The sequence below is a fragment of the Cebus imitator genome, unplaced genomic scaffold (genome assembly GCF_001604975.1).
Source record: "Cebus imitator isolate Cc_AM_T3 unplaced genomic scaffold, Cebus_imitator-1.0 Scaffold683, whole genome shotgun sequence".
In the NCBI taxonomy this organism is placed as follows: domain Eukaryota; kingdom Metazoa; phylum Chordata; class Mammalia; order Primates; family Cebidae; genus Cebus; species Cebus imitator.
In genome coordinates, this window is record NW_016107998.1 from 497,259 (window position 1) to 511,357 (window position 14,099).

The 14,099-nt window shown below is 33.8% G+C and overlaps 1 protein-coding gene across 4 annotated transcripts in view; it reads left to right on the forward strand.

The window, feature by feature from the left end:
* The first annotated feature begins 254 nt into the window (after positions 1–254).
* GABRA1 (gamma-aminobutyric acid type A receptor subunit alpha1) overlaps positions 255–14,099 on the forward strand; it is a 56,593-nt gene continuing 42,748 nt past the window's right edge. Inside the window, exons 1-3 of one of the 4 annotated variants that reach the window (XM_017518524.1) lie at positions 255–882; positions 3,244–3,332; positions 6,720–6,832. In XM_017518524.1, the coding sequence (XP_017374013.1) occupies positions 3,259–3,332; positions 6,720–6,832 (187 nt within the window). In that variant the 5' untranslated portion in view covers positions 255–882; positions 3,244–3,258. Of the gene's footprint in view, positions 883–968; positions 1,123–1,176; positions 1,200–3,243; positions 3,333–6,719; positions 6,833–14,099 lie in introns of those variants that run through there. The other 3 variants (XM_017518525.2, XM_037734912.1, XM_037734913.1) reach the window with 3 other exon arrangements.

Genomic DNA, 14,099 nt, shown 5'->3' on the forward strand with positions numbered 1-14,099 from the left:
GCTCCCATCCTGGGAAAGTGCGCAAGACTCTCTAAACCCAGTCCCAATTTCCTACCTGCCAGAACTCTCTCCTACCATCCGTCACCATTCGTGACTCTGCAAGACACGGGGACTTAGACATACGTGTGGGAGTGTGTGTGTGAGGGAGAGAGGCGAGACGAGTGCTCTCTCCACACGTGTAACCCTGCATCTCCCTGTTTCAGAGCTTGAGTTCATTCATATGCAGGCAGCGGTTTCATATCTGATCAAAGGCAGAATAGTTGCAGGGAACAGTTGTATTTTTAATGGGCTCATCTTAAAATCGGATGTTCGTAAATGGCAAGAGTGAAAAGACTCCAAGTGCAGTCTGTGTGTCTCTCACCCTTTCTACCCTTCCCTCCCCCATGGCCGCTCCCCCCAAGAAGGGAAAGCTTGCAGCAGATTGTAGAAGGATTTGAGCCTGCAGCTAGAGAGAAGGGGATTAGGGCCAGAGCGGTGCAAGTTAAATTGTGCTGCATATAAAAAATGGGCGGATTGGTCTCCAGATCCAGAGGCTGGTACCACCTTCCTTTCTAAAATAAAATCTCTCTGGCATGAAGTCACCGCCTATTTCACATCCGGTTTGCCCTGGGACGTATTACTACTGTCTTGGTAAAGAGAAATCTTTTGTTGTATAGCTGCAGATTGGATATTAGGAAGCAAATTTGGGTGTGAAATCTTCAGCAGAGGAGCACGCAGAGTCCATGATGGCTCAGACCGAGTGAGTGAGAGGCTGAGCTAGGACGCCCCTCGGATCCGGCGCGCCCGGACTCGCAGACTCGTGCCGGCTCCAGTCTCTCCACGATTTTCTCTCCCAGACTTTTCCCCGGTCTTGAGAGATCCTGTGTCCAGAGGGAGCCCGAGGTGAGTGCCACTTCGGACCACGATACACAGACAGAGCTTGGAACGTGGCTTTTCCTAGCTGGAGAGACAGGAATGTTATAGTTGCGGGGGGTGGAGATGGGGGTAGAGAGAGACAGAGAGAGAGAGAGAGAGAAGAGGGAGAGCGATCCAGCGAGCGACGGAGCGAGCAGGACAGGAGCCTGATCCCACAGCAGGTAGAAACAACGAAATGTTTTTCTTTCAGGGTGAAACCGCAGCAACATAAGAGCATTATTTTTCCGCTGTCTGTCTTCTTTTCCTCCCCGCTTTCTTAGGCGTATTTGACTGTATTCCGCAGGGTGGGTGGTGGCATGTTGTTTTGGTCTTTTTTTTTTTTTTTTTTTTTCCTGCAAGGGGGAGCTGGGGTGAGTTGGGGAGGGGCGTTGGGGGCCATCATCTAAAGTTAAGACGCTGAGACAGAAAACCTGTCTCCCTGTTCTATCCTAGGGAAGGCACTCTCAGGTCCTGGCTGCAAAATCTCTTTTCTCCTTTCCAGTGGCCGCTGGTGAAATGCCCTCTGGTGTAGGGGGTCTCTCTCATTCACAACACGAAATCTCAACTTATTCTTTGATATGGGTGGCATGGGATGGTGATGTTTGGAGTGTGTGTCTGGGGCGGGGGGTGGGGGGGGATGAAAGTAGAAAGTGATAAGACTGCAGCTTAGCCTTTCTTTTAAACTATTATGTTTGTATTTGCAAGAAACTTTCTTACTCAACAACTCAAGTGCCATGATAGGTTTGTTTTTCTCTTTTAAAAATGTCAGAGGAGGGCAAAATCTATGGTGACCTGTCTCAGCGTTTTGCTGTGTTTTGTTTAGCCCTTCGGATATTCAGTATTTTTAAAAAGATCAACAAAAATTAATAGGACTAAGAGAAGCTGTTTTTCCCTCATAACAAATGCTAAATATTAGTAAGAGTGTAAATTAAAATTTTGCAATTAAGATGTAGTATTTAACATAATTATCCAAGATTTCTTGTCGTAGTCAACTTATCTGTTTCAAAACCAGTCACTAAATTACTAAATTGAGTGAAAGCTATGATGAGGCTCACAATTCTTATCTCTAAACCATTTTGCTCTAAACATATTATGTTTCATTGCTTACATGCCTGCTTGTAATGGTTTTTAGTGATTTAAATGATTCCCGAGAGTGTAGAAAGCATTTTATAGATGTGTTTAAAAGCATACCATGTTAAACTATAGAGTGTTTAATGAAAAAAAAAAAAAAGCTTTAAAAGCCTTGCAATCTATTAATCACTTACCCCACTAAGGAGTATAGATTAAATACTTTTAACATTTCTCATATTATGATTGGAATTAATTACAGCACATTAAAATGTTACCATATCTGCTCCTTATGCAGGTAGTGCATTGAATTTTGAAAACGTACTCAACACATAGATTATATACAATTTTAATTCTCTAAGCTTTCTGTACTCCTCCAGTTCTCCAACATTCCACTACCAAGTCTAAATTCAACAATCAGATGGTGATTGATTGCACTTTACCTAAGAGGTAAAAAAGAACCCCTTATTCATGCAAAGCAAAGCACTCGAGCTTCCATCTGTTTGAGATGAAACATTTTCTACCAGCAACCTGGCAGAATTTGAGAGGGCTTGAAAGATATGTGTGGGCATGTTTGTGTGGATTTGTGTGTGTGTGGTTCGTATGTGAGAGAGATCAGCACATGGCTTGACTATAAAGTATGTCCTTTAGCCTCACAGAAACATTAGGAAGCATATTTAGCAGAGCAGTCACAGGCACAGAATACAAGCACGACTCCGGCATTCAACAGTGTGTTTCTTATGTTTTTAAATAGAGATAAATACAGTTGCTTCTGAAATCGAGGTACCTGCAGAATTAAAATAGGAATTCAGCCATCACAACACGTTAACCTATCCCTATCCCTAAATAAATTCTTCCTGTTAGAGACACCAGCTTAAAAATTTTATTGTACAATTCACTGTGGAAACTTGAATCATAAAGGTTCAAATTTTCATATGATAAATAGCAAGAAGAGAATAAACTAAACTATATTCTAAATATAAAACCTAGAGATAAACAGCTCACAGTTTTCATGTTAAGCAATACTGTCACCAGAAAGCGTTTCAACTTGTATTCTTTTACAGGAGAATAAGGACACTGATATATTTCTGAATGGAGAAATGGAAGGGAGAGTGGAGAATGGATGGTCCAGGTTTCCATTGCTTCCAATGAGGTGTCATATCCCAGTGAGGTCATTTCCTGACTTCAAAGCATTCATCTAAACTGCCTCAGTCAGCCCCAGTGGTTATAACCTGATGTTTCTTGCTAGAGACATTGATCTCTACTTATTCTACTTTTCAGCTGCTCCAGCCCGCGATGAGGAAAAGTCCAGGTCTGTCTGACTATCTTTGGGCCTGGATCCTCCTTCTGAGCACATTGACTGGAAGAAGGTGGGGACATTTTTTTTTTTTTTTTTAATCTGCATGAAAATTTCTGTAACTTTTCATTTATTTTTTCAGGGGGAAGAAAATTGTCCTCAGATGCATTTATGACTAAGGGAATTCAGAAAACTTAACTGCAATAATTTCCAGCTAAGAATAAAGAGGAGCAGTATGAAAAAAAATCATTATATTTGCATGTTAGTTAGAATACACCTAACAAGCCATTGTTAAGACACTTATTAATTCAACATTTAAGTCTTACATTGAACTTTTCACTGTTCAGCTGGAACTGAACAAAACATGTGATTTCCTAATTCATAAAAAAAGTTACCCAATTAGTGGTTGCATACCGTGTAAGCTGATTATGCAGCAAGAAAATTTCTAGCCAGTTGCAAAGATCACAGAGTAATTTTTGTATATATAGAAACGGAAAGTTTTAAATAATATCTGCAATTTGAAAATCATGTCTCTATAAATGCATGTGCTTATCATGTTTTGAAATTGTTATCTATATAACCAGTAAAGGTGGACTACTTGAGACAAATATTTAAGAACTTTGGTAACATCGAATTTCCCCATTTAAATGTACCTACTATGAAGACAAATTTTGAAAAACAATTACTAATTGTTTATTAAGCTTAACCATAGTCAAAATATTTTCTAATGAATCAATCAAGCATGGGAAATTAATATAGCAGAAACTATTTAAATGACTGAGCTTTTCAGATTTTTCTTTATCTGATTTTGTATTTTTTTTGTGTAGCCTATTCCTGTGGCCCATAAGAAAGTCAGACGTAATATAAAAACATGAGTTTCTTCAAAATGCAATGGCAAGTGAACTCTAAAGAGTTAAAATAGGGAGATGCAATAGTCTAGAAAGACATGTGCATTTAGAAAGATTTATTTTAATTCAAAAGTTGTCTGTTGTTGTTTTCCTGTTATTGTGTATGATAAACACTGACAAACATGCATTATTATCACATACCCTTAATGTGAGAAGTTAAATGTCTTTACTGCTTTTGAAAAATTATACGAAGTGTTACTATTGCAATGACCTGTAGATGGAGTTAGTGCACAGTGTTTTATTATATAGTGGTTCATATGGAATCAAAATCAGGTACTGAAACTGGCATTTCTCTTCAAAATATATATTCAGTTTAGGAAACACTACATTGGCAGGAGAGTTTAATACCAAATGGATAACCATCTAATTCCTAGGGTTTTTCTCTTGCAATTACAACTTGACATAGTAAGTTAGAAGTAAGGATGGAGAATCACTAAAAAATCACGTAAAAGAAAGATTTCCACTTCAGTTGGGAAAGCAGAACTGGTTTTGGGCAAAAGACAGTGGTCTCTTTGGGCATTTGTATTCCAATGTAAACAATTGGTGAAAACATTTGTAAGATAAAACCAGGGAGAAAAGCATTTTCTGAATTTTATATAAGCTGTAAAAACTTACAGGGTTTAGATAAAGGTAATAAACACTCCATATTCTAAGGATTGTTTTAACAATTTAATTTTACTTCGTCATGTTACCCCATCTCATGTTTTCCTTCTTCTTATTGCATTGCTTCTTCCTTAGAGTTTCCGATCAGGCCCTCCTCATAACTTAGGGTGCTCTAACATTTCTTTTCCATTTTTATCAAGATGACCTTCCAGTATCCTTGAAAGATGCATGCATGACAATTGATTTTGTGACAATGAGATTTTTTTAAATAAATAATTGCATTCATAAAACTATTGTTGACTTACTGCTGTCATCTGCCAGTGAGACATACTGGAAGACACTTAGCTTGTTGGAAATTTGATTTAAAAACCAGCAAGATGCTTAATTTTGCCAAAAGAGAGTAAACCCTCAATTTGCATGGCATGAATGTTGAAATTAGGGGGAATGAAAATTTGTTTCATAGAGGCATATTACATAGGATATCCAATATTATGGACAGCCTTTAGTTTTAGTAACTTTATCAAATTAAAACTTCATCAGAAAAATAGCTATTGCATTTTGTCGATAGAAAATTAATCACCTGCAAAACAGTGTTTGTTTTTGAAATGATACTTTGATCATATTTCTTGCTGCTGTCAAGTAAGTGAATTCTGGTTTCAAATGTTACTATTTTTCTTATATTTATCAATAACATGAGCACACAGAAGTGCAGCCCAAAGCGTATTAAGTAGAAAGTATGGAAGTGATAGATTTGTGGCAGTTTCTTAGTTTACACCCTATATTCATTTTTCTTTTGTATTCAAGGTCAGAACTATAATTGAAATATATCAGTAAATTTAATCCATCCTAAGATAGAAAACACTTCTCTCAAAGGATTTTGGAGTTGTCATGCTAATCATCACATCAAATATGATTCAAGGAGCATAGATAACAATGTGATTGATGTAGGAAATACACGATTTTTGAAATGAGATCACTATGTGGTTGAAACACAAAGACTAATAATGGTAAGGGATACAAACTACATCTCCAACTAGTAACATTTAAATATATATAATTATTCCAATATAGAAGAAGGGAAATAAAATTTCTGACTAAAATTTGAAGAAAGCTAGATTCTAGGTCAAGTTTTGCTCACAAATAGATATGCCTTCTTAAACAAAACCCTAAAACTGTACGACAACTTAGTAAACCATAAATTAAGATTATTGAACTTGATCTTTCTAAAGGTTCTTTTTACATCTTAGACTAGAAATAATAAAAATTAATTAGTTGTGTGAATAGAAAAATTTTAATAATTGGGTCATGAATCTTAAGAGGAATGGAAATTTGCACACGGACGTAAAAATAGAATTATCTAAGAAATAAGTTTTATCTATGTTTCTTATCAAAAAAACCTAAAAAAAAAAAAAAAAAAAAAAAAAAAAAAAAAAAAAAAAAAAAAAAAACACCCTGCCAAAACACAGATCTATAAGAAGTGGATGAAAGAAGGGATGTTGGTAGGTAAACCTTAGGCTTTTGCTACATGTTAAATTAAAAAACACACACACACACACAATTATTTTGGTAACCTTTTTTTTTAATTTGGAAAGAAGTTTTCCAGGTTTTAAAAAAATGTGCATTAGCATTCTTACTTGCTTAGAGAAGACATGCATTACAACATAATATACATGTTGAGAATTCAAAATTAAACAGACAGAAGTCATTTCTTATAATTATCCATTCACATTTAATGAATAAAAATTTAAAATAGCTTATAAACCATGAAGATAAATATAAGTAAATGCCCAGAGTTTAAAAATAACATTCTTTTTTTACCTTGTGAAAAATAATTTTCAAGTTAAGATTCAGTAGAAAGCAAGATAGAAAAACTGAGAAAGGTTTCATTTGGAAAGAGGCTTTAGTAGAAATGTATAATTTAGCTATTGCTTCTCTTTATGGTTTTTCAGCTATGGACAGCAGTCATTACAAGATGAACTTAAAGACAACACCACTGTCTTCACCAGGATTTTGGACAGACTCCTAGATGGCTATGACAATCGCCTGAGACCAGGCTTGGGAGGTAGGTTGCATTTGTTGTATTTTTGTTTTAGAGGATAGCATGGAATCTTTACCATTACAGCCTAACTTTACCTCTAATAGTCAAATAATAAGGATGGTAACATGTAATTTAATGACGAATCTATTTTTAATCGATCACTCAATGTTAATTCAAGTTACTATGTAGTTTCATATCCATATGTAGTAAAAGGCAGACACAAACTTCTCATAATGACACGAAGGAGTTGCTACATTTACGTGATAAGCACAGTACTTTCTGTGTAATGATTTCATTATGTAGGTAAAAACTGGGATAATATTATCTCTTCCAGCACAAAGACTGCAGCTATCTTACCTGGTACTGCTATGTCTGCATTGAATTCCAACAGGGGTATCTTTGATTCTATTGGTTCAAACATTTATTTTGGAATATTACATATTGATCCACTATTATGTGTTAAATTGCCACCCCCTCTAGGATAATAGGGGAAGGAGATAGATGGTCGTGTTGTAGTTTAATTGTGCATTTGAACTTATACCCTAATTTTCTGCAGTACAATTTTATTTTTCTTGGTTTATACATTACTCGGTTATATTGATACATTTCTGCTTAGGAAGAATACAACATTTAATAACACAATATGTATAACAATACGAGTAAATAGTTATAGGAATGGCACACATTTGAATAACACTTGAATAAGATAATCAAAGCATCTTATTTGTTAAACAAAGTCTAATGAAGCCAAATCAAAATACTGATCTCAGAGTAAAACAAGTGAAACAAGGAAATAAATTTTCGTTCAAAGTCAAACAGAAAACCAAGGTTAAAATCCATGATTCTCAACTATAGCTGACACTGAACCTTTCCTAAAGCATTTGTAGAAACTATTTAATAGCAACATTTAAATAATAATTAAATGGCAATATTAAGAAGGCCACCTCTCCTTTATCTAGACAGCACAGATAAGCAAAGAATAAAAAGCTTACAAATTCAAGCAATGATTTTACGACTAAATGGTTGCATGGATTTACAGTCACTTTTTAAGAAATATTTTGCATAATGTAATGACATGAATGTGCATTATGGGCCTATTTTGAAGCTGCCAAATGTCATTAGTGTCTCAGAAGTTTAAGGGGGACTGCCTTGTGAAAGACACAACATAAATATATGTCAAGTGTCTTACCAGGTGTCCTTTCTAATCAATTTCAAACATTCATTTTAGGACATGCTATACAAATTTCCTCAGGTTTGGACTACAGCAAAAATTCATTTAAGTTTTTAGAAAAAAATTATTTAATTCTAAATAGAGTGGTCACAAAAGGGGAGCCTAATTGTATATATGATATGTCAAAATATTGCTTGTGTACCTTTAAACCTCTCAATTGGTTTCACAAGTTTTTCTTGACTTATAAAATTTGCAATAAATTACAAAACTAGCTAGATGAGGAACATACAAAAAGAAGAAATAGCCAGGCTAGTATTATAAATTTTACATGGAAACATTTTTGAAAATATTGATTGGAATGATCTGATCACTTTACCGAATCTCCTCCTGCCCTATGATATCATTCCCTAAAAAATCAGCAGAATTTTACAACATATTTTAATACTTTCTCTTCATTCTAGTTTAGAAAATTCTATTTAATATTTTGACATGTAAATATGAATATTATCTGACAGATTTGTGCATAGTCTTCAATTTATTAAATAATTTTACATACAAACTTTTAAAATCTACCCATGTGTATACATTATTGTTCAGAGAACAAGTAACAAGCTGTGAGTGTTCATTTCCAAATAATTGTATATAATAACTCTTTAATAAATGTACACATTAACCCTTTCATCAAATATCGTTTTAGCAAAAATCTCTTTAACTAATTTTTATATGCACTCCTAGACCCTGGAGAACCATAGAGCCTGAAAAGATATAGATTAGACTAAGAGTATATTGAAAAGCTAATTTTCAATACTAGTGATTTGCTTATAAGAATAACTATGTTAATTCATATTGCCACATTGCTATTTTTGTAGAATCTACTTTTATCATCTATTTAATCCCAGAAAAAATAGATATGTATTTAAAGAACAGAAATAGTAGTTTTCCAAGTATAGGCATGCCATCTTCCTTTTAGTGAAATGAACAATATGCTATAATAATCTCAGGACTTGAGAAAATTAACAGTGGATGTGCTTTAATCTTTAGTAAGATTATTTTTTCGGATATTTCTGATTTCTGGTAACAATAAGTTTTCAGATTATGATAGAAATTAAAGCAAACAAAAAAGTAGCTCAAATATTTTATCTATGTTTATTCTAAACATCCTATTGGAATGTGGTACACTTAAATGTGATGAATTTGAGATTTATGAAAAAACTTTGATACTGACTAAAGTTATTTTTTTATATTCTGTTTTGGATTTTTTTTAATCCTTAAGGAATAAAATGGCATGTGTTTATTACGTATACCTACAGAATCATCAATATTTTAAAGTGCATTTAGAGACCGTATCTGAAATTAGAGAACTATAGTTTAAAATACTAAGTATAGTTTTAAGACATCTTGAGAAATATAACCAGCTGTAGGCTTAGAGAAACATGATAATACCATGAATGCTGGCTGCTATTAAGTTGACATTATTGTGTATTTTTAAAATTTTTACATATTCAAAGTATTTAAATTTCATTCCTTTACCATAAATTTTTGCTACTTTCAGTATGCTGTGCATTCCAGTAGATCTCCATTGCAAAACAGGCCCTCTCCTTTTATTTATTTTTTTACAGGAGCCATTTGCCTTCAGATGAAAAGACTATGTAAAGGAAATATGTGAGATTATCATTATCTTATAAGAGAGTAAACTTTTTAGTAATTTTATGATCATAGCTAAGATAATTTCCTCTTGCAAGATAAAGGTGCCACTAGCTTCTTTCTATGACAAAAGTCTTGTTTTATAAAAGTAACAACATTATGCAAAAGGCAAGGATTTTGCTTCTGAATGTCGTCAGAAAATAGAAAAATGTGATAAGCTAAGACTTGAGACTAATACAAGAAACTCTTCTTTTGCAAATTCATCATGACCTGTTTTTTAAGAAACACACACTGCATCAGAAGGTGTAGCACTGTTCTTAGTAGATATATACCTTGGGTTCAATAACTAGAAATGAAAACTATAACTTGGTTAATCTAGATGACAGGAAACAGTTTGCAAATATTGTAAAACTATTTTAAAAGGCTGCCTTTTCAAGGATAAGATTAATCATGAGAAACTGCAAATAAAAAGATGACTAATAAAGAGAAATCTCTAGGAAGGTATTTTTAAAGGTAGGAGAGCTACAGAGGATTAGAATATGTGGAATTCTAAAAATTTAATAGAGTCTATTTGGGATGTAAAGAGAAAAATTAGTTAACTATGTTCATAATTTATGTACAATATCAGTGAAGAAACATTTAAATAGACTTGAGTTAAAGTAATCAGTATCCAGAAAATATAAATAAAAATTATTAGTAATTTCCAAATTCATTCTTGTCTATAATCTCTTTGGTGGCAAGATGTGGGGGGCTGCTTCTTTCTTGCAACTAGAAGCTGAGTAATCTTTTTGAAAGAACTCTTACCTAAAGCATGGTCAGTGTAGAATAATAAAATAAGGAAAAAAGGAAAAAAGTCAGAAAAATGGGAAAAGAGGAAAGAAAAAGTTAAAAAAAAAGTAAAGGAAAGCAAAAGAGGATAGAAAATAGAGAACAGAGAGGAGTGAGAGGAATCGAGAAAGCGAAAGACAGCAACAAAGAGGAAATGATAAAGGAGAGGAATTGATCTCATGAGCCTGGGAAGACTCAAGTGTCCCTTGATCAATTTATATGGCTCTTTTAGTTTTAAATCAGGATGAAACCAAGATTTTTCTAGGAAATTCATTTTCCCAAGTTTTTTCCTCTTTGCCTGTATTACAATAAATGAAGTAATCCTGAATGTTCTCCAGCTTCCTAAAAAATTAAATACTGCTCCTGCTGAACTGCACCCATCTGCATGAAATTTCAGTCATTTTCATATTGGCTTCCCCTGCACTTTGGGTGTGGGACAAAAATAATCCATAAACAGAGATATGAAGCTTAATTTTGAAGGAAGATAATCAGGCTTTTATGGATATTCAATACTCTTCAAGTGATATGTTTCTCCTCCCTTTTACCCCACCATATAAACAGGTTACACTTTATTTATGATAAGCCAAAATCCCAGGTGAGCCCCACTGATGTACAGTTTATCACCAAGAGGCCATGCAACCAAGCTAAGGGTTTCTCCTCCTGTGCACATACTTATTTTCACCCATTTAACTTACAAAAGACATTTTATTATATGAACACATTTACTTCGCTTCTTGGAAAACAAGTTAGGGCAGATACTTCTTTAACTAGAACACAAACATGATACAGCTGAAGAAATGAGGTCTTAAATGAAAGAATTTCAGAAGAAAGAACTTTTCACCCTCTCTCTCCCTAACTACCATTAGGTAGTTCCTGGAAATATTGTTATAATGATCTACATCAGTCTTAAACTTAATATTCATGTATGATATCATGGATGATAAATACCTCTCAAAGGTTTTGTCATCAAACCACGTAGGTAAAGAAAGCAAAGGAAACAGAGATGGATGTGTATTCCTAAAATGACAAACCCTGAGAGAAGAGTGGAGAGGTAGATGATAGAGAAATAAAATTGTAGCTAGAGAATAGACTATCTTTATTCCTGCTATACTTTATTAGAAATTTAGTTAACATATTCTTTTTTTTTTTCCTGTAAGTGTTGTAGGTTTGGATTTTTTGGTTTTGTGGGTTTTGTTTTGTTTTCATTTTTAGCTTTTCTTCGACAGTATCAAGTAACAAAGCATTTGTAACTGGAGCTATGTCTGAATGTATTTAAATACCAACATATTATTTAAAAAATCATTTATGCCTCAATGCAGACTTTCTTTTTATTATCATATTTTTTCTAATCTTGAATTATGTATGCCAATAGAAAACCTTTAAGACTAACCTTTAGCCTAATTATTTCAAGAGATCTCAGCTTTAAGATGTAAGAATTCCCAACTCCTAATGCAAGGCAACTGGGTGGGAAATTCCCTACAGTTGGCAAGATATTTTTGGCTTGTTAGGGAATTGGCTTGGGTCTTGGGTTCCATTTCTTTACATAAAAATAAGAAAAAGTGGCAAGCTAACAGGGCTCTAAAAAGAACAAATTATTTTTTTTTGCCACTTTGTAAAGCTTAGAAGGCCCAAGGATAGGGAAAGCAGCATAGTTTAATTCTTTTAAAATTCAACTTCAATCTATCTCAAGATAAGAAGATGTCTGATATTCATGTGATCTTTTATATTTTTAATATGCTATGTAACATTGAGATTAGAGAGAATCATTTTGTTTATGTTCAACTAATGTTAAAATGCCTATTTTGTATTTATATTAAAAAATTTTTAAAAAAGAACAAAATAGTTTCTGTCACAATATGATAGCATTAGATAGAATAAAGAGTCTAAATTACTGGCAACTTCCAGAAAAAAAATTCAAAGAAAGTTAGGTTTATCCAATCCCTTGCTGTTGTTATGTTTACTTTACCAGAGAATAGCCTTTAGTATTATGTTTTGAAATTCTACTCTGGAATCCTTCCTTTTGAATTTGCTGTCATTTTCTCTGTTGCTTTTAATGCAAGGTGTGGAGCAGATGCTTAGACTTTGGCAAAATGCAGTCCATTTCCACAGAAATGCTATATCTTAACAGTTCATAATTCAGCTAAATTTCAGAGAAAATATAGTTACCAAAATCCCAAGAGGAATTGTTAAAATGTACAGAGAATACCTTTTAACATTTAGTGGCTGAGATCTACCCTCAGCTCATGGAGCCAGCTTGTCTATTGAATCTAACCTAAATACCCGAAAGAATGTTCTAGCATGTTTAGAAAACTTCATACTCTCATCTTTTCTGTTGCATGTAAACCATCTACCTGATCAGTGCCAATATTTTCCTGAGATAAAATGAAACCACTGCAGTGTTTGTCTTTCTGTGCCTGCCTTATTTCACTTAGCACAATCACTTCCAGTTGTACCCATGTTACAAGTTCTCACTTATTTATGTTATCTAAAATGAAAGCAATTAAACTCATGGAGACAGAGAGTGAAAGGAGTAAAAGGATGGTTATCAGACCCTGTAGGGTGATGGGGGGAGAGAAGTGGGGATGGTTAATGGGTACAAAAATCGGAAGAATGAATAAGACCTAGTATTTAATAGCACAACACGGTAACTATGGTCAATAATAACATAACTGGACATTTAAAAATAACTAAAAGAGTATAATTAGATTGTTTTAACACAAAGAATAAATGCTGAGGGGATGGATATGATTATTCTGCATTGCATGCCTGTATCAAAACATCTCATGCACCACATAAAAATATACACCCACTATGTATCCACAAATATGAAAAATGAAAACATGTTTAAAAAGTCAACCACTGCAACTATGTCCAAATTATAAAGGGCACAGTATTAGTAAACAGCTATGGTTTATTTTTGTAGTGTAGCTACTCTTGACCCTTTTTATAGTTTCCATGTCCCATGTTGATTCTAGTACCAATGTGGGATTTTAAAAAATGTTGTCTATAGATCATTGCTCTTTTTTCTGGCAGAATCAGAATTCTAAATTTGAAAAATAATTTAGTGTTACTGAGATGAGAATCTTGTTTGCTATATGTCACCGATGGCCATTTTTGGAAAACTTAAGAGAAAGCAAGTCCCTAAGAAATGGCATATGTCTGTAAGATTGTTAATAGTATTATTTTAGTATAACTAAAATGCTACTCTGAGAGTGGGAAATAGGATTACTGACAGCTATTGCAGTTTGTACAATTTTGATCAAGACTTATACTGATTACACATTGCATGTTTGTGTCCAAACATCTCATGTACTCCACAAATGCATACACCTATTATGTACTCAAAAGAATTAAAAATTATAAAAATTTAAAAAAGACTTCTACTGGCCAGAGAAATCCATTTCTCCAACAGCAAAATGCACATTCTCTAAAGGTTAGCTCTCTCTCAATAGAAACTCCTCATATTACAGTATAAGGAGGGAATTTATCAGTGGAAATAAGATAAATAGGTCCTGCAACAATATTGACCTTTCTTCCTAGGAAATGTTTGTATCATTTGAGTTCTTGGAATCCCAAAACACCAAAAAATCAAGGATCGGTCAAACACCTTGAAATTTGAGTGTCTACCCCTAAATCCAGATTCAGTAG